Genomic DNA, 21198 nt, shown 5'->3' with positions numbered 1-21198 from the left:
ATGGGGTCACAAAGAGTCGGACACGACTGAGTGACTGAACTGAACTGAAGGTACATTTTCTTAAAATAAACTTTGTTCTTTGCCAGAGTTAGAACATGTTTCTCTGTGCCACCCACAAAGGAAATACCCGATGTGTTTAAAAAATGAGAGGGTTGAGATGACATCCTGTATTTTCTGTATTTAAAGCCCTAGTATTTTAAGCATATTAAAAAGGGAAACTTTTTTTTTGTAAACTGCTAAATTTGGAAGGTGTTAACTGATGAGCAGCATTTGGAATAAGAAGCCAGGAGCAAACACATAAAGATAGAGAAGCCCAAGTGTGTTCAGAGAAGTGTATGCAGGGACAGTTAGAGATGTGCAGGTGAGAGTAGTGATGTAAAAGATATTCAAGACTTTAAATGTATCACATCTTTAAAGTAAAAGTGATTAAGTACTTATTCTAGTACCAGTGTAGGACACTGTGCTGAAATGTTAACATTACTGTTTAGCATTTAACCGGTAAATATTAATTTTTTTATATCTAGCTTCTGGGAGAATATAGTAAAATGTAACTTTTCCATATTTTGAAGAATCCTCCCACAGAGGTGAAATTCTGCTATTGAAGAACAAATCGTTTTATTCCTTTTGAACTCACTATTTTCTGCTGATTGTCTTGTTGCCTTTTTTCCCTCAAACATTATGAGTTATTTGAGATCACGTGTCTTTTAAGCAACACTAAATAGGTTGATAAGGAGGAAATAAATTTAAACCTAAAGCCATAGTTATATTCCCTAAGCAATATAGAGTATAATTAAAAGTCATGGTATTATTTTTGCTGTGGAAGTTCTTATTGAGAAAGACCAACTGGAATTCCAGGATACAGCAATAAAAATCATTGGAGACATGATCTTGGCTAATGTTTCTTGATTGTCTTACTTTCACAGAACTAATTTCACTGATTTTTCTCTGTAGCCTAGTAAATTGGAATATATTGGATTCATTTACATGGAATCTTCTCCTCAGATGTCTGCTCCAATGAAGATGTCCCTGAAGTTGAGCTTGTAAGCCTGCTAGAAGAACAACTACCCCAGTATAAACTCAGAGTGGACTCTCTCTTTCTTTATGAAAATCAAGATTGGACTCAGTCCCCTCACCAGCAGCAACATGCATCTGACACCCTCTCTCCAGTACTTGCTGAAGAAACTTTCCGTTATATGAGTGAGTATTTGAATTTATCCATTGAACTAAAGATCATGAGTATCTTGTTGACTTTTACAATATTTTACAACATCCCTAAATGTTGTTTAGTTTGTACCTATTTTAATTCAAACTGCTTTAACAACATGAAGAGATGACTCTAATTGTGTTGTGTCTGAACACAGAAAGTTTATCGTTTTTAAGAATCTGAGTGTCCAGGGTTGCGAGCATACCCAGAGGTTTCCATTTCTCTCCTCTTTCCTTCATACTTTCCTCAGACTGAGTAGAAAAGGAAACTTTTTTTACAAAGGAGTGAACGTGTTTCAAATTTTAATATCCCTTTATATTTGTTATCTTAATAGTTTAATATTTAGTCTGTTAAACTGACATAGTCACGGGAACTTGTCAAGTCATTAAGAAGCATAGTTCCTGGATACATAAGTAGTTTTAATGATGCCGAGGAGAAATACATGCACACTATATAATCATTTTCATTATTTACGTAAGGATTCAGAGAGAATATTTCAGTGAGAAACTAAGTCAGATATGTCCTAAATATAGATCTGTTTTATCCCACACTCTTAGAAAATGACAAAATTAAATAGAACACTCTTTAAACTTTAAAATATAGATATTTTGTTGTTGTTGTTGTTGTTGACCTTATTCCAAAAATCTGCATTCAGGCTGAGCTTACCTTTTTTTAATGCATTCACTATAAAGATGTTGTATGCATAATAGCTATTAGAATACAGAGTAAGTCTCTGAGTTCAATATTGATATATTTATAAAGCTATTTTCATTTGAATTATATATGAGATTGCATCAGCTCCTAGATATTTGCCCAGTGAGTCCTTCCATGTTTTTAAAGATTCTAGCTGGAGAATGATTGTTGTGAAATCCTCATTTTCATAGTAATCATTAACTTTTAATGGTACTTTCCTACAACCGTGTTACTTACTGCTCAGAAAAAGAATTTTAAACTTTGTTTACACTTGAATTAAGAACTCAAATAAAGCTGTTTCTGTACAGTTTATTCTTTTAAGTAGCTGAATATTGGGGCTCTTAAGGTTTCCTTAACTTTCTAGTTTGAGAAATTACTTACTTGAGATTTCTGGAGAATGCTTTTTGAAAGGAACATTTTTAGATTCCATTTTCCTTTGTGCCATGAGTTTTTAGATTTGTGAGAAAATTTCAAACTGGAATTAAGTCGGGATAAATTTAGTTTGTCATTATTTTTATAAAGTGGTACAGAAAGTGCCCTTAGTTTACATGTTCTTTGTTCTATACATCACTGGAGGAGAGACTAGCTAGAAAGATGTTTTAGGTTATGATTTAATGGAGTTGGTGTTAGGATGAATTTTACATAAAAAGACTAGAAAATAAAAGGTAAACAGATTCTAAAATACTTGGTTTATAGGTAAACAAGAGTGTAATTAAAACTAGAGGTTAATAGAATGTTACAAGATCCATACTTTCAGGATCTGGAAAACTGTCCTATTCCTTTCATCTAACGGTACTATTTTCACTTCAACAGTTTGAAAATTAAACTACATATGATTTACTAAGATCATGAAGCAAATAATTAGAATTATCATTGGTTCACTAATACTTTTTCTGTGTACGTGCATGTTTAGTTGCTAAGTCATATCCGACTCTCTGCAATCCCATGGACCGTAGCCCTCCAGGCTTCTGTGTCCTGGGATTTTCCAGAGTAGGTTGCCATTTTCTCCTTCAGGGCATCTTCCCAACCCAGGAATTGAACGTGTGTTTCCTGCATCTCCTGCATTGTCAGGCAGATTCTTTTAAATCACTGAACCACCTGGGAAGCCCACTTTTTCTCTATATTGTATTTTAATTTCACTGTTATTTTAAAGTTATCAATTCTTTGGGTTAACAGTTCACACAAATATAAATAGACTTCATTATGAATTTGTATCTTATGAATGTAGAAGATAAGTGATTTACTTTATTTAGCAAATTGACCAAGGTCTTAAAAAGCATGATACAAACCATTCTGTCATCCTTTTCCACTGTTTTCTGTCCCCCCTGATATGTCAAGATTTTTTGGTTTTGAATATTTACTATGGACACTGGCAAGTGATCCTAGGATTCAGCTCCCTGGTTCTGTTTCAGCCCCTTCATGTTCCTAGTTCCCTCACATGGCAATAGACATGTGCTCATTAAAATGAATTATGACAACTAGTAAAAAGAGGTGCCAAGCAGAGGCACTTTCTTAGTTCACACAAAGAAGCTGAAGGTACCACAAGAAGAAAATAATGAAATTTGGAAGGAAACGGGCAAAAGTTTTGTGATAGGAGCCTGTCTCACATGAATAAAAGGATACTGGTTGTTCTCTGAAGCCCCTTCCAAACCAGAAAGAGATTGCTTTCGTGTGTTTTAAAAGTAAACAGTGGATGGGTCTAGAAAAATAATTCCCTCCTAGTCCCTCCCATGGGCTTCCCTGGTGGCTGAGTGGTAAAGAATCCACATGCAATGCAGGAGACACAGGAGATTCAGGCTGGATCCCTTGGTTGGGAAGATCCCCTGGAGGAGGACATGGCAACTCGCTCCAGTATTCGTGCCTGAAGAACCCATGGACAGAGAAGCCCGGTGGGCTACAGTCCATGGGGTAACAAACAGTCAGACATGACTGAAGCGACTGAGCACACGTGCAGTCCCTGCCATACACACACAGTTTAAGATACTCAAAGAAGGTTTTGCTTGCAGGGTTTTCTAATTTTATTAAGAGAGAAATCAGATCACACCATGACAGAAAGTACCATTTGTTCATGTGAAGGCTCAAAGTAGAAACCTAATCTGCTTTTCAGGGTATTTTTTATTTGGGAATAAAAGATCACCTTAGATTAAAGGTTAATCTAATAAAAGGTTAATCTCCAGAGTAGGTTAAAGGTTTAAAGGTTAATTAATTAATTAAAGGTTAATCTAATAAAAGATCACTTCCTAATGCATAAGGAAAGGGGGGGGTGGTTATATAAGTTTTATTTAAGGCATCAGAGGAGAAGGGGACGACAGAGGATGAGATGGCTGGATGGCATCACCAACTCAATGGACGTGAGTTTGAGTGAACTCCGGGAGTTGGTGATCGACAGGGAGGCCTGGCGTGCTGCAATTCATGGGGTTGCAAAGAGTCAGACACGACTGAGCGACTGAACTGAACTGAACTAAGGCATCAGCGTCACTTGGTACTTGTTAAAAACACAGATCCTGTGTCCCCATCCCAGATCTACTGATTCAGAAACTCTAGGGGCAGGGCCTAGTCTGTTTAAATTAAATAAGTCCTCCTGCTGGTGCTGATGCACACAGATTTGAGAACCAGTGATCTGAATCATTGTCACCAAAACGGGCCACTTCACAGTGACGTTAATTGGAGAAGTTGAGAAACAAGGGAGGGTGCAGAATTTTGCAAAGAAGTACAGTTTTAGAGATTATTACTTCTGGCTGGTAGTTATACTTTTCCTCTGCCCTTGAAACTCATTAACCTTTACCTGCAGGAAGGAAATACAACAGGTAATTCTCAGGAAGCAGTAACCATAAGTCTAGTCGTAGAGGTGAGCGGATTTATAATTCCTTTTGACCAGTTCCATGGAAGAATTAAGTCATTTGCCCTAAGACATCTATTGTAGAATGAGTTACCTTATCACTTACACATCATGTCCTATCTAGGTATTATTAGTGAGAAAATTGTCTCTCAAATCATTATCTATGGGGCTTAATTCTCTCTTGGAACCCCATTGAGAAAGGCTGTCCTAGATGTTACGTATGATCAGCCTCCTTTTTGTTCCATCTCAGTTCTTTTGAAGGCAGTTTTTTGTATTGCAGAAATGTTCTCTGTATTATAGTAGCAAAAAACACTTCTCTGGAGTTAAAACCTCAAAACCTGTCTGTAGTTACCAGGAGCTATTCCAGCTTTTACTCTGTCATGCAGGAAATGTTTGTGTTTCATTTTTGCTTTTGTTTTTTCATGTGGAAGAATTGGAGAGTGATGAAAGATCAGAAATCTTTTAAAAATTAAATAATTGTGGCAAAAACTCTAACCTTGAAAAAGGATATTTGAGAAAACTATTCAGGCACCATCTCATGTAAATAACAGGGATGTCAAAATGGGTCAACATTGGCATTTTCCATCCTGAAAATGACTGGGGGGAGTTGGTGTAAAACTATGTATTATAAAGTAAGAATTAGTGAAGAAAAAACATCTCCCCCATGTTTTCTCAGGAACATTAGATTCTCTGAATATTAAACAAAAACATTGAACATTAATTAACAACCTTCATAAACCAAAGCTGTTCTGTAAAAATGTTTATCATCTCTCTGGTGAATAATTCTTTCTTAGACTGGAAACAAGCACAGAACATTGGTAATTTCTGTACCATTTTGCATTTTTATTTTAACCTCTGAGAACTGAAGGGAAAGTAGAATTTGATAGGATTAATTATAATAAAGTTAGTCTGTTTGGCCCTGCATTCATGGTCACAGAATTAAAGTGAAGAATTAGTCTATTGCTTTGAAAGCATTTAATCATCATGCCTAAATGCCAAGAGAACACTTAAGAACCTTGCCCTGAGTGCTTTTGGAATCATTCCAAGCAGCCTATCTTTATCAGGAGTATTGTGTTACCGAAAAGAAGACAGAACTGATTAGGCTACAGAGAAGAATCCTTTGTGTTCCTTTATCAATTGAGCAACTCTGTGCAGTTGAGGTAGCCCAGCCATTGGCCTTGGTGGTCTACAGACTAAACAAACTGGAGAATTCTGGTTGCTTTATCTAACTTTTTTGTCATAATAAATACTTAACCATTTGAAAATTCATTTTTCCCTTTTGGAGCCTTTTAAGAAGAGCTGCTGATTTCAGTGTTGACCATCTGGTGATGTCCATGTGTAGAGTCTTCCTTGTGTTGTTGGAAGAGGGTGTTTGCTATGACCAGTGCGTTCTCTTGGCAGAATTCTATTAGCCTTTGCCCTGCTCCATTTTGTACTCCAAAGCCAAATTTGCCTGTTACTCCAGGTGTTTCTTGACTTCCTACTTTTGCATTCTAGTCCCCTATAATGAAAAGGACATCTTTTGGGGGTGTTAGTTCTAGAAGGTCTTGTAGGTCTTCATAGAACCATTCAGCTTCTTCAGCGTTACTGGTCAGGGCATAGACTTGGATTACTGTGATATTGAATGGTTTGCCTTGGAAACGAACAGAGATCATTCTGTCATTTTTGAGATTGCATCCAAGTACTGCATTTCAGACTCTTTTGTTGACTGTGATGGCTACTCCATTTCTTCCAAGGGATTCCTGCCCACAGCAGTAGATATAATGGTCATCTGAGTTTAATTTACCCATTCCAGTCCACTTTAGTTTGCTGATTCCTAGAATGTCGATGTTCATTCTTGCCATCTGCTGTTTGACCACTTCCAGTTTGCCTTGATTCATGGACCTAACATTCCAGGTTCCTATGCAATATTGCTCTTTACAGCATCGGACTTTGCTTCTATCACCAGTCCCATCCACAAGTGGGTGTTGTTTTTGCTTTGGCTCTATCCCTTCATTCTTTCTGGAGTTATTTCTCCACTGATCTCCAGTAGCATATTGGACACCTACCTACCTGGGGAGTTCATCTTTCAGTGTCCTATCTTTTTGCCTTTTCATACTGTCCATGGGGTTCTCAAGGCAAGAATACTGAAGTGGTTTGCCATTCCCTTCTCCAGTGGCCCACATTCTGTCAGAAATAGTGGCTGAGTTTATTTTGGGGGGCTCTAAAATCACTGCAGATGGTGATTGCAGCCATGAAATTAAAAGACACTTACTCCATGGAAGGAAAGTTATGACCAACCAGAACAGCATATTAAAAAGCAGAGACATTACTTTGTCCATAAAGGTCTGTCTAGTCAAGGCTATGGTTTTTCCAGTAGTCATGTATGGATGTGAGAGTTGGACTATAAAGAAACCTGAGCACCGAAGAATTGATGCTTTGAACTGTGGTGTTAGAGAAAACTCTTTAGAGTCCCTTGAACTGCAAGGAGATCCAACCAGTCCATCCTAAAGGAGATGAGTCCTGGGTGTCCATTAACTGATGTTGAAGCTGAAACTCCAATACTTTGGCCACCTGATGCGAAGAGCTGACTCATTTGAAAGGATCCGGATGCTGGGAAAGATTGAGGGCAGGAGGAGGAGGGGATGACAGAGGATGAGATGGTTGGATGGCATCACTGACTCAAAGAACATGGGTTTGGGTAGACTCCAACAGTCGGTGATGGACAGGGAGGCCTGGTGTGCTGCGGTTCATGGGGTCACAAAGAGTCAGACACAACTGAGTAACTGAACTGAAGAAGAGCTGCTACTTTTTATTGCAAAGATAACATTTGTTCTTCACTGAAAATTAGCAAAAAGCTGACAAGAGAACAACAAATCAACTATAATCCATACTCAGAGATCATCACTATTAACATTTTAATGTATATTATTTCAGCCTCTCTTGTATATAGATATGTATAGATATGAGTATGCTAGTGTTCTTGCCTGGAGAATCCCAGGGACGGGGGAGCCTGGTGAGCTGTCGTCTGTGGGGTCACACAGAGTCGGACACGACTGAAGCGACTTAGCAGCAGCAGCAGCATAGATTTGAGTGCATGCTAAATCACTTTAGTCATGTCCGACTCTTTGTAACCCACCAGGCTCCTCTGTCCGTGGGATTCTCCAGGCAAGAATACTGGTGGGTTGCCATGCCTTCCTCCAAGGAATCTTCCCAATCCAGGGATCAAACCCACCTCTCTTAGGTCTCCTGCATTGGCAGGCAAATTCTTTCCCACTAGCACCACCTGGGAAGCCCATGTATAGATATACCCACACCTTAAAAACAAAATCAGGACCTATGTTGTTTTATAACTTGTGTTCACAGATAAGTACTCTAATATTTCATCAGATAAGAGCCTTTTGATCTTGGTGGTACTATGGTAAAAAAAGCAACATGGTGTAAAGAGCCCATCATTGAGAATGAGCAGACCCAAGTTTTTTCTTAGGACCTTGTGAGGTGCAAGCTGCTATCACCTCCTTATTATATCTTGGCTTTGCCACTAATAGTTTGCTTTGCCGTCTTGGATGTGTCACATAATTCCTCTCAGTCAGGTTTCCTCATATAAGAAAATGAGAACATTAAACGAGATATCTTCTTAAGGTTCAGCTTGTAATTATCAGACTATGACAGATGGTTAGCATTTATAGGAAATATATTTTAGTTTCTCCTCACTAAAACATATGTTATTCCAGACATTTCTGTAATTACTGGGTCCTTCATTTTCAATTCCCCTTTTATCATGTGTGACTTGTATCTCACAGTGTTATTACATTCTTAATTTACAGGTTTTACTTCAAATTAAATTTTCCACTTCATCAACTCTTGTCAGTCATATAATATAAGCCATGTCCTGCAGTTTTTAAATTAGTAGTATAAAAACTGTCTTTAACTGAGTTTCCAGGATTCCTGGTTCTTGCTTTGAGTGTTAATCCTGGCTCATTGGTTTTCATCCCTAGCTTCACATCAGAACATCTGGCCTGTTTTCCTTACTACTTGTGCCCTGGAGTCCCTCGAAATGAACTCAGTTAGAATCTGCAGTTGAGACTCACTGCACTGTGTTACATTTGTCTTTGCAAACATTGGCTAGTTTTTTGTAGTTTAGAGTGTAGTTATATTGACTTGATTTTCTCCCCCCCTCTGTTGTTGAGACCGGAAGTAGAAGAGACCACACACTGTATGTATCTGCCTTAATTTTTAATCTTTGTTCCTGAGCTATGCTACCAAGTTAAACTGTGAAGATTCCTTAGGCCCCAAAGCCTATTTCTTTTATCCCTGTGTGGTTAAAGTACAGAGCCATTTTATCTACTTGTAAATAAAAATTCTTTTGTAATAAAAATGTTTCTTTCTAGTTTTTTTGTTTTTGTTGCTGCTGTTGTTTTCTTTTCAGTTTAAAACTTTTCCAGCAATCTCTTAATACTGACAACCCAGCACTTTGTTTTACTTTTAACTAGAAGTAAGACTATCATTAATAATTTGCTCTGGGTAATGGCTATTTTCATTTTGAGCAGTGAAGCTGGGAAGAAAAATTAAAGGCTCAGATTAAAGTAAAACTTGTCTACTGGTGTCTTTTGAGTAATCTTAATAAGATGGGTCCAAGGAACTAAAGATAACTCATAGTTTCTGCTGCCTAGTCAGTGTATTGTTTACAGATAATTTTAAATCGGGGCTGTTTCATACATACCAGTTGTGTTTAAAGAGTATAGCTATGAATAGTTATATGATACCTAGCAGTTTATTAAATAATACTTAGTAAATTAACATATTTGAGCCTCCTAATGGCCTTGTGAGATGCTGTCACCTCCATATTATAAATATGAATCTGAATCTCAGAAGGGGTTCAAGATCACTCAAATACATGAATTCCGCTTCTCTGCTTCAAATCTCTTTTTCACATTTCATGGCAAACAAATTATAATATCAGTCTAAATCAAACCCAAGTCTGTTTCATTAATGGTCTCCAAAGTCAAAAGTTCCTGTTAGGAAAAAGACCAGGACACCAAAAGAGTGTCCAACAGGCTCTTTAATGGCGAAGCGCTCCCGGGCGGGGTTCCCGGACCCGAAGGAGGCAGGTGGAGGAAGTCCGCGCCCGGACCATGTTGGGGGTGGTTTTTATACTTTCGTTGCGAGGGATGGTCAGGCTAGATGGACGGGGGTTCGGATAGGTTGCCAGGCCAAGGCTTAACGGGCTGACAGGTCCTTCTACGTGGCTGGGGTGGGGTGGCTTTAGCTGGCGAAGTGTGCTGTCATTGGTCCCCGGGATCTGGGAGGCTCCTTCCATTAGAGACCTCCCCCTCCGGCGGAGGAGAGAAAGGGGCGGCCCATCATGGCCCCCGGGGTCCGACCTTACCGTTCCCTCTCCTATTATGCTTCATTGGCTTTAAAAAGGTATTGCTTATTGTGTTTTTGGAATCATTAGGGTCCTATCTGTTCTTTTCTTTGGAGCTAAATTAGTCAAGTGCAGTTCCTGAATTTATGGAGTGAAATAATGGATTTGAGTAATATAAGGAATATAATAGTATACAGTTCATTTTATAGCAAGGGCCTACCTATGATGAAGTTTATTATAAAGGAAAATAATTTTAAAGCTAAAAAGGGTTATGATTCACAATAAAACTACAAAAAGTCCTGCAAGTCCTATTCCTTATTTATTGATATTAACTCACATGATAGCTGATCACAGATGTTCAAAATAATCACAACAGAATTCTAATTAATTTCCTTTTACATTCAGTTCAGTTCAGTCACTCAGTCGTGTCCAACTTTGCAACCTCATGGACAGCAGCATGCCAGGTTTCCCTGTCCATCACCAACTATTGGAGCTTACTCAAACTCATCCATCAAGTCAGTGATGCCATCCAACCATCACATCCTCTGTTCCCTTCTCCACCTGCCTTGAATCTTTCCCAGCATCAGGGTCTTTCCCAAGAAGTCAGTTCTTCACATCAGGTGGCCAGAGTATTGAAGTTTCAACTTCAACATCAGTCCTTCCAATGAATATTAAGGACTGATTTCCTTTAGGATTGACTGGTTTGATTTCCTTGCAGTCCAAGGGACTCTCTCAAGAGTCTTCTCCAACACCACAGTTCAAAAGCATCAGTTCTTTGGCACTCAGCTTTCTTTATGGTCCAACTTGCACATTCATACGTGAATACTGGAAAAACCATAACTTTTAACTAGATGGACCTTTGTCAGCAAAGTAATGTCTCTGCTTTTAAATATTCTGTTTAGGTTGGTCACAGCTTTTCTTCCAAGGAGCAAGTGTCTTTTAATTTCATGGCTGCCATCACCATCTGCAGTGATCTTGGAGCCCAAGAAAATAGTCTGTCACTGTTTCCATTGTTTCCCCATCTATTTGCTGAAGAGATGGGGCCAGATGCCATGATCTTAGTTTTTTGAATAACTCCTCACAAACTCATCCCTCAATAACTTTAGATTAGGGTATAAAATGATTGGTAGTTCAGTTAATTCTCTGGCCTACATCTTCTAAAATGAGTGAGACAAAATTCCAGTCTTACCACAGAAAGAGAAGATAGTCAGGAGGTGACTACCCTGTGACCAGTTGATACTTTAATTCATTGTATGATATACATTTTGTTTGTAGTAATTGGTCTGTCCTGACTGTCTAACGTGTGAACTGTTTCTTTTCTTCTTCTTTTTTCACCTGTATTTTTATTCTCAATAACTTTTTGTAAAAGCCTGAGTTGTTTGTTGTGTTGTTATCTTTCAATTCTTATGAATATTTAAAACTTTGTGTTATTTCTATATCCTATAAACAGTTGTTTTAACTATCTTAGTTCTAGGCACAGACAGAGTGGAGCAGATGACCAAAACTTACAATGACATCGACATGGTTACACATCTCCTGGCAGAGGTAGGAATGTGTCCTTTTTCTCCAGTACAAAAAGTAAACCTTGAAGATCATTTAGGAGCTATTAAATTTGCACATCAATGACAAATGATGATGTCTTTGCCCTAGGTTGTTCTGTATAAGGTTGTTACAGCTAGAACAACTCAAACCAACTGGCATTCCAAAGTAGAATGGCTCCTGAAGTTTATTTTTATAAAGTTGCACAGCACTTAATTGTTTATTGTTGTGTTATAATGATGCTGGCTGGCTTCACTGTCTTAGAAAAGCAATCTTTAAAAAAATATGTTTTCTTAAATAAATCCTTGCTGTCACTTACCCTGAAACAGAGCTCCCATTCAAGAAGCAGCTCGTTTGCAAATAAATACCAACAGTTTGGAGCACCTTCCCTTTTCTACTTTCTTTCAGGCTATTATCTGAGCCCTCTTTGTCCATGACATTTTTAGTATATATAGTGTATCTCTTCTGAGTGGTGGTCTTAGAGAGCTCTCCCTATGCTTAAAGTTCAGTTGATCTTATGGGAATTATCTTTCTCTTTGAAGTACCCTTCTCCTCACATGTCCCCCTCACCCTTGGCAGCTCCCCAGAATAATTTTGTATATGTCACTTAGCCTATATTGAAAATGAAATAAGTGGGCCTTGAAATTTAGAGATAACCCATCTACCAGTTTTCATGTTACTATGGAACAAAAAGAAGCTTAATTTTATTTGCAGTGATTAATGTGAGCATAACCATATACCATAAGGCACTTAGATATTTTAATATATTGATAGTTTTCCATCCTACAGAATACAAGCCTCACCCCTACCATATAGAGGGAATCCCTATGCCCTTGCTAAGTTATTACCATCTACCCAGACAGAGTAACTCTTGGCTTGGGCCTCCCTTCATCACTACCACCGATTTCTTTAGACTCCCTTCTTCTCTATACTCTAAGAAGAACCCTATAGCCTTGAAATGTCCAATCTGTTATATCCCCTATTTTATTTCATATCATGATCTTATACCAGTTGACAATAGGCTTCTTGATTATGCTTTCTTCTGAGCCTCTGGCTCTGAATGCATACAAGCTTTGCCTTGATTTTCAACATGCCTACTGTATCATTACCCTGCTCAAAGACAAATGTATTCAACAAACATTTATTGGGCTTTTACTGTGGGTCAGGCCCTGTCCTCATTTTTAAAGACTATATTAGTTTTCTAAGTTTCCAAAGTCATAAGTTTAAAGATAGAGTTGCTGTATCCTGATTAATAGGATGATCAATAAATCTCACTTAATATTAAGAAATACTCTCTTGCATTTATAACTATGGTGGTCATCCATTTGACCACATATTTTAAGCACCATTTGTGTGTCAGGCCCTGTATTCGTTTGTATGTCTGGGCATTAAAATGGACCTTAATGCTTTCTAGGACATTGCTTTTAATGACTGCAGGATTTCTAAACTACTACTTAATTTTGTCTGTACTCAAGAGATGTATTTGGTGTTTTAACAGAGGGATCGTGATCTGGAGCTAGCTGCTCGAATTGGACAGGCTCTCTTAAAGAGGAACCATGCCTTGTCTGAGCAGAATGAAACCCTGGAGGAGCAACTGGGACAAGCCTTTGATCAAGTATGTCTTGGATCAAGTATTTGCAGCATGAAACAGTTAGATTTGGGAAATGGAGAATTTATTTTCCTGGTGTCCCTGAAATGATGACAGTAGGTAGACAGAGCACGGTATTAACTGTTGGTATCCATTGAACTAACCAGTAGAGAAATTAAATGTTAATGTACAGAGGAGTACTCATGTGACTCTACCTTAGTCAATATAAAGTCTATATTGAGTACCTACAGTACTTGTGGCATCCTATTTAGATTCTAATGGCTTCCCTGATAGCTCAGTTGGTAAAGAATCTGCCTGCAATGCAGGACACCCTGGTTCAATTCCTGGGTCAGGAAGACCAACTGGACAAGGGATAAGCTACCTATTCCAGTATTTTGGGGCTTCCCTTGTGGCTCAACTGGTAAAGAATCCACCTGCAATGCAAGAGACCTGGGGTCGACCCCTGGGTTGAGAAGATCCCCTGTAGAAGGGAAAGACTACCAGCTCCAATATTCTGCCCTGGAGAATTCCATGGACTGTATAGACCATTGGGTTGCAAATTCTAACACTTCATCCTTACTCCTTCGTGTAGACTTTTTGTGTTATCTTATCTTAATGTTTTAAAATACACCCCAAAGTAATAGAACCCAAAGAAAGTATCTTTATTCAAAAACCCAAACAAGAAAAGGAAAAAAAAATTTAATTTGTTATCTAGTTTCATTTACATTTTATATAAACACATCGTGTTTAGTAACAGTCAAGCCTTTGAATTTAAACTACTAATTCCCTAGAATTAAAGTTGGTAAGTCATATAGAGTTACACAGCATAAAAATACAAACCTTTAGAGGTGGTTGGAAGATGGTGGAGGAATAGGACGGGGAGACCACTTTCTCCCCCACAAATTCATCAAAAGAACATTTGAACGCTGAATAAATTCCACAAAATAACTTCTGAATGCTGGCAGAGGACATCAGGCACCCAAAAAAGCAGCCCATTGTCTTCAAAAGGAGGTAGGAAAAAATATAAAAGATAAAAAGAGAGACAAAAGAGGTAGGTTCAGAGATCCGTCCCGGGAAGGGAGTCTTAAAAAAGAGAGAAGTTTCCCAAAACCAGGAAACACTCTCACTGGCGAGTCTGTGGCGAGCCTTGGAACCTCAGAGGGCAACATAACCTGGAGGAAAAATAAATAATTAAACCCACAGATTCTGTGCCCAACGGTAACTCTCAGCAGAGAAGCAGCGCAGACCCCCGCATCTGCCACTAGCAAGCGGGGGCTGGGGAGGGGGGTGTGGGCTGCATTGCTTAGCGTAAGGACCAGGCCTGAATGCCCCAAGGGCAATCTGAGGGAACTAACATGAGATTGTAAACCAGACTGTGGATAGCTAACCCGCGGAAAGCCCTAACCTAAGACACCGCCAGACCCGCTCACAGAACAAAGGACTGACTAGAGCTACGTGAAAAGCCCTAACCTAAGACACTGCCAGGCCCACTCACAGAACAAAGGACTGAGCAGAGCTACAGGGCGAGGGCAGCCAGAGCCGGAAGGGGGCAATAGCAGACACAGAGAGGCATCCTATACCAAACTGCAAGCAGGCTTCTTTGCTAACCAAGACTTCTTTGGATTCTGGATGGTCGACATCTGCCTGAGAAGGTGCGTCAGTTGTACACCCAGAAAACCGAGCAGCAGGGACGGGGGAGGTGATAAGTTACAGCAACCGCACTCACCAAACACCTGGTCACCTGAGCTGCTCAGACCTGGGAAGGGCACAAAATGCAGGCCCAACCGAGTCTGCACCTTTGAGGAGTACCTGAGTACCTGAACCTGAGCGGCTTAGACCTGGGAAGTGCATACAACCCAGGACCGGCCTCAGACAGTTCCTGGCAGAGCAACCTAGAGCCTAAGCAATGTAGACAGGGAAAGCACACACGCCGTGAGCAGGGGCAAACCCAGTGTGGCCGAGACACTGCGAGCATGCGCCAGCGTTATTTGTTTGCAGTGTTCCTCCCTCCCTACAGCACAACTGAACAAGGGAGCCTAAAAAGTGTCCACCACCGCCCCCTTGTGTCAGGGCGGAAGTTAGACACTGAAGAGACCAGCAAACAGAAGAAGCTAAAACAGAGGGAACCGCCTTGAAAGTGACAGATGGAGAAGTCTTGAGCCTGCTGTAAGAATAAAACTGAAAAACAGAAGCAGGAGGCTTAAGTCCAAATCCTGAGAATACCAGAGAACTCCTGACTCCAGGGAACATTGATCGATAGGAGCTCATCAAACGCCTCCATACCTACACTGAAACCAAGCACCACCCAAGGGCCAACAAGTTCCAGAGCAAGACATACCACACAAATTCTCCAGCAACACAGGAACATAGCCCTGAGCTTCAATATACAGGCTGCCCAAAGTCACTCCAAACCCATTGACATCTCATAACTCATTACTGGACACTTCATTGCACTCCAGAGAGAAGAAATCCAGCTGCACCCACCAGAACACCCACACTAGCTTCCCTAACCAGGAAACCTTGACAAGCCACCCGTTGAACCCCACCCACAGCGAGGAAACTCCACAATAAACAGAACTCCGTAACTGCCAGAATTCAGAAAGGCCACCCCAAACACAGCAATATAAACAAGATGAAGAAGCAGAGAAATACCCAGCAGGTAAAGGAATGGGATAAATGCCCACCAAACCAAACAAAAGAGGAAGAGATAGGGGATCTACTGATAAAGAATTCCAAATAATGATAATGAAAATGATCCAAAATCTTGAAAACAAAATGGAATTACAGATAAATAGCCTAGAGACAAGGACTGAGAAGATGCAAGAAAGGTTTAATAAGGACCTAGAAGAAATAAAAAAGTCAATATATAATGAATAATGCAATCAAAAACACTCTGGAGGGAACCAACAGTAGAATAATGGAGGCAGAAGATAGTGTAAGTGAGATAGAAGATAGAATGGTAGAAATAAATGAAACAGAGAGGAAAAAAGAAAAACAAAAGAAATGAGGACAATCTCACAAACCTCTGGGACAATGTTAAATGCCCCAACATTCGAATCATAGGAGTCCCAGAAGAAGAATATGAAAAGAAAGACCATGAGAAAATACTTGAGGAGATAATAGTTGAAAACTTCCCTAAAATGGGGGAGGAAATAATCACCGAAGTCCAAGAAACCCAGAAAGTCCCAAACAGGATAAACCCAAGGCGAAACACCCCAAGACATATTATTAATCAAATGAACAAAGATCAAACCCAAAGAAGAAATATTAAAAGCAGCAAGGGAAAAACAACAAATAACACACAAGGGGATTCCCATAAGGATAACAGCTGATCTTTCAATAGAAATTCTTCAGGCCAGGAGGGAATGGCAGGACATACTTAAAGTGATGAAAGAAAATAACCTACAGCCCAGATTACTGTACCCAGGCAAGGATCTCATTCAAATATGAAGGAGAAATCGAAAGCTTTACAGACAAGCAAAATCTGAGAGAATTCAGCACCACCAAACCAGCTCTCCAACAAATGCTAAAGGGTCTTCTCTAGACAGGAAACACAGAAAGGGTGTATAAACTCAAACCAAAAACAATAAAGTAAATCAACGGGATCATACTTATCAATAATTACCTTAAATGTAAATAGGTTGAATGCCCCAACCAAAAGAAAAAGACTGGCTGAATGGATACAAAAACAAGACCCCTACATATGTTGTCTAGAAGAGACCCACCTCAAAACAAGGGACACATACAGACTGAAAGTGAAGGGCTGGAAAAGATATTCCATGCAAATAGAGACCAAAAGAAAGCAGGAGTAGCAATACTCATATCAGATTAAATAGACTTTAAAACAAAGTCTGTGAAAAGATACAAAGAAGGACACTACATAATGATCAAAGGATCAATCCAAGAAGAAGATATAATAGTTATAAATATATATGCTCCCAACATAGGAACAGCGCAATATGTAAGACAAATGCTAACAAGTATGAAGGGGGAAATAAACAATAACACAATAATAGTGGGAGACTTTAATACCCCACTCACACCTATGGATAGATCAACTAAACAGAAAATTAACAAGGAAACACAAACTTTAAAGGACAATAGACTAGTTAGACCTAATTGATATCTATAGGACATTTCACCCCAAACAATGAATTTCACCTTTTTCTCAAGCGCACATGGAACCTTCTCCAGGGTAGATCACATCCTGGGCCATAAATCTAGCGTTGGTAAATTGAAAAAAAATTGAAATCATTCAAGCATCTTTTCTGACCACAATGCAGTAAGATTAGATCTCAATTACAGGAGAAAAACTATTAAAAATTTCAACATATGGAGGCTGAACAACACACTGCTGAATAACCAACAAATCACAAAAGAAATCAAGAAAGAAATCAAAATATGCATAGAAATGAATGAAAATGAAAACACAACAACCCCAAACCTGTGGGACACTAAAAGCAGTGCTAAGGGGAAGGTTCATAGCAATACAGGCATACCTCAAGAAACAAGAAAAAAGTCAAATAAATAACCTAACTCTACACCTAAAGCAACTAGAAAAGGAAGAAACGAAGAACCCCAGGGTTAGTAGAAAGAAAGAAATCTTTAAAATTAAGGCAGAAATAATGCAAAAGAAAGAAAAGAGACCATAGCAAAAAATCAACAAAGCCAAAAGCTGGTTCTTTGAGAGGATAAATAAAATTGACAAACCATTAGCCAGACTCATCAAGAAACAAAGGGAGAAAAATCAAATCAATAAAATTAGAAATGAAAATGGAGAGATCACAACAGACAACACAGAAATACAAAGAATCATGAGAGACTACTATCAGCAATTATATGCCAATAAAATGGACAACTTGGAATAAATGGACAAAATCTTAGAAAAGTACAACTTTCCAAAACTGAACCAGGAAGAAATACAAAATCTTCACAGACCCATCACAAGCATGGAAATAAAACTGTAATCAGAAATCTTCCAGCAAAGAAAAGCCCAGGTCCAGATGGCTTCACAGCTGAATTCTACCAAAAATTTAGAGAAGAGCTAACACCTATCCTACTCAAACTCTTCCAGAAAATTGCAGAGGAAGGTAAACTTCCAAATGCATTCTATGAGGCCACCATCACCCTAATACCAAAACTTGACAAAGATGCCACAAAAAAAGAAAACTACAGGCCAATATCACTGATGAGCATAGATGCAAAAATCCTTAACAAAATTCTAGCAATCAGAATCCAACAGCACATTAAAAAGATCATACCTCATGACCAAGTGGGCTTTATCCCAGGGATGCAAGGATTCTTCAATAACCAATCAATGTAATACACCACATTAACAAACTGAAAAATAAAAGCCATATGATTATCTCAATAGATGCAGAGAAAGCCTTTGACAAAATTCAACTACCATTTGTGATAAAAACCCTCCGGAAAGCAGGAATAGAAGGAACATACCTCAACATAATAAAAGCTACATATGACAAACCCACAGCAAACATTATCCTCAATGGTGAAAAACTGAAAACATTTCCCCTAAAGTCAGGAACAAGACAAGAGTGCCCACTCTCACCACTACTATTCAACATAGTTTTGGAAGTTTTGACCACAGCAATCAGAGCAGAAAAAGAAATAAAAGGAATCCAAATGGGAAAAGAAGAAGTAAAACTCTCACTGTTTGCAGATGACATGATCCTCTACATAGAAAACCCTAAAGACTCCACCAGAAAATTACTAGAGCTAATCAATGACTATAGTAAAGTAGCAGGATATAAAATCAACACACAGAAATACCTTGCATTCCTATACACTAATAATGAGAAAATAGAGAAATTAAGGAAACAATTCCATTCACCATTGCGATGAAAAGGATAAAATACTTCGGAATATATCTACCTAAAGAAACAAAAGACCTATGTATAGAAAACTGTAAAACACTGGTGAAAGAAATCAAAGAGGACACTAATAGATGGAGAAATATACTGTGTTGATGGATCAGAAGAATCAATATAGTGAAAATGAGTATACTACCCAAAGCAATCTATAGATTCAATGCACTCCCTATCAAGCTACCAATGGTATTTTTTACAGAGCTAGAACAAATAATTTCACAATTTGTATGGAAATACAAAAAACCTCAAATAGCCAAAGCAATCTTGAGAAAGAAGAATGGAACTGGAGGAAACAACCTGCCTGACTTCAGCCTCTACTACAAAGCCACAATCATCAAGATAGTATGGTACTGGCACAAAGACAGAAATAGAGATCCATGGAACAAAATAGAAAGCCCAGAGATAAATCCACGCACCTATGGACACCTTATCTTTGACAAAGGAGGCAAGAATATACAATGGAGAAAAGACAATCTCTTTAACAAGTGGTGCTGGGAAAACTGGTCAACCACTTGTAAAAGAATGAATCTAGAACACTTTCTAACACCATACACAAAAAATAAACTCAAAATGGATTAAAGATCTAAACATAAGACCAGAAACTATAAGACTCCTAGAGGAGAACATAGGCAAAACACTCTCTGACATAAATCACAGCAGGATCCTCTATGACCCACCTCCCAGAATATTGGAAATAAAAGCAAAAATAAACAAATGGGACCTAATTAAAATTAAAAGCTTCTGCACAACAAAGGAAACTATAAGCAAAGTGAAAAGACAGCCTTCAGAATGGGAGAAAATAATAGCAAATGAAGCAACTGACAAAGAATTAATCTCAAAAATATACAAGCAACTCCTGCAGCTGAATTCCAGAAAAATAAATGACCCAATCAAAAACTGGGGCAAAGAACTAAACAGGTATTTCTCCAAAGAAGACATACAGATGGCTAACAAACACAGGAAAAGATGCTCAATCAACATCATTCATTATTAGAGAAATGCAAATCGAAACCACAGTGAGGTACCATTTCATGCCAGTCAGAATGGCTGCTATCCAAAAGTCTACAAGCAATAAATGCTGGAGAGGGTGTGGAGAAAAGGGAACCCTCTTCCACTGTTGGTGAGAATGCAAACTAGTACAGCCACTGTGGAGAACAGGAGATTCCTTAAAAACCTGGAAATAGAACTGCCATATGACCCAGCAATCCCGCTGCTGGGCATACACACCGAGGAAACCAGAATTGAAAGAGACACGTGTACCCCAATGTTCATCGCAACACTGTTTATAATAGCCAGGACATGGAAGCAACCTAGATGTCCATCAGCAGATGAATGGATAAGAGAGCTGTGGTCCATATACACAATGGGGTATTATTCAGCCATTAAAAAGAATACATTTGAATCCGTTCTAATGAGGTGGATGAAACTGGAGCCTATTATACAGAGTGAAGTAAGCCAGAAAGAAAAACACCAATACAGTATAGTAACGCATATATATGGAATTTAGAAAGATGGTAACAATAACCCTGTATGCAAGACAGCAAAAGAGACACAGATGTATAGAACAGTCTTTGGGACTCTGTGGGAGAGGGCGAGGGTGGGATGATTTGTGAGAATGGCCTTGAAACATGTATATTATCATATGTGAAAGAAATTGCCAGTCCAGGTTCTATGCATGATACAGGATGCTTGGGGCTGGTGCACTGGGATGACCCAGAGGAATGGGATGGGGAGGGAGGTGGGAGGGGGGCTCAGGATGGGGAACACATGTAACCCCATGGCAGATTCATGTCAACGTGTGGCAAAACCAATACAATATTTTAAAGTAATAATTAAATAAATAAATGGAAATTATGGGAAAAATAATGAAAACCTTTAGAATGAGAATTTGAAGTAAGGCTCTATTCTGATATTTTGAGGTCTCTTTTGTTTTGTTTTGAACCCTGAATATGTCACCTTATGTGAAATTTCCTCCTATATTCCTATTATATTGAATATGGAAATTGACCTTTCTTTTCACCTACTATAGAAAAAACTATGTTCATTGAGTTAGTGCTCTGAAATTATAGCTCAGGAAATATATGAGGTTTTTGACTCTCT

At 38.8% G+C, this 21198-nt stretch overlaps 1 protein-coding gene across 1 annotated transcript in view; it reads left to right on the top strand.

The window, feature by feature from the left end:
• TRAK2 (trafficking kinesin protein 2) overlaps window positions 1-21198 on the top strand; it is a 45523-nt gene that overhangs the window by 6787 nt on the left and 17538 nt on the right. Inside the window, exons 2-4 of the mRNA XM_052664336.1 lie at window positions 1003-1197; window positions 11552-11628; window positions 13121-13237. Of these exons, the coding sequence (XP_052520296.1) occupies window positions 1003-1197; window positions 11552-11628; window positions 13121-13237 (389 nt within the window). The remainder of the gene's footprint in view (window positions 1-1002; window positions 1198-11551; window positions 11629-13120; window positions 13238-21198) is intronic.

The sequence above is a fragment of the Budorcas taxicolor genome, chromosome 2, assembly GCF_023091745.1.
Source record: "Budorcas taxicolor isolate Tak-1 chromosome 2, Takin1.1, whole genome shotgun sequence".
Classification (NCBI taxonomy): domain Eukaryota; kingdom Metazoa; phylum Chordata; class Mammalia; order Artiodactyla; family Bovidae; genus Budorcas; species Budorcas taxicolor.
The sequence above is the reverse complement of the archived record's forward strand: the minus strand, read 5'-3'. Positions and strand labels throughout refer to the sequence as shown.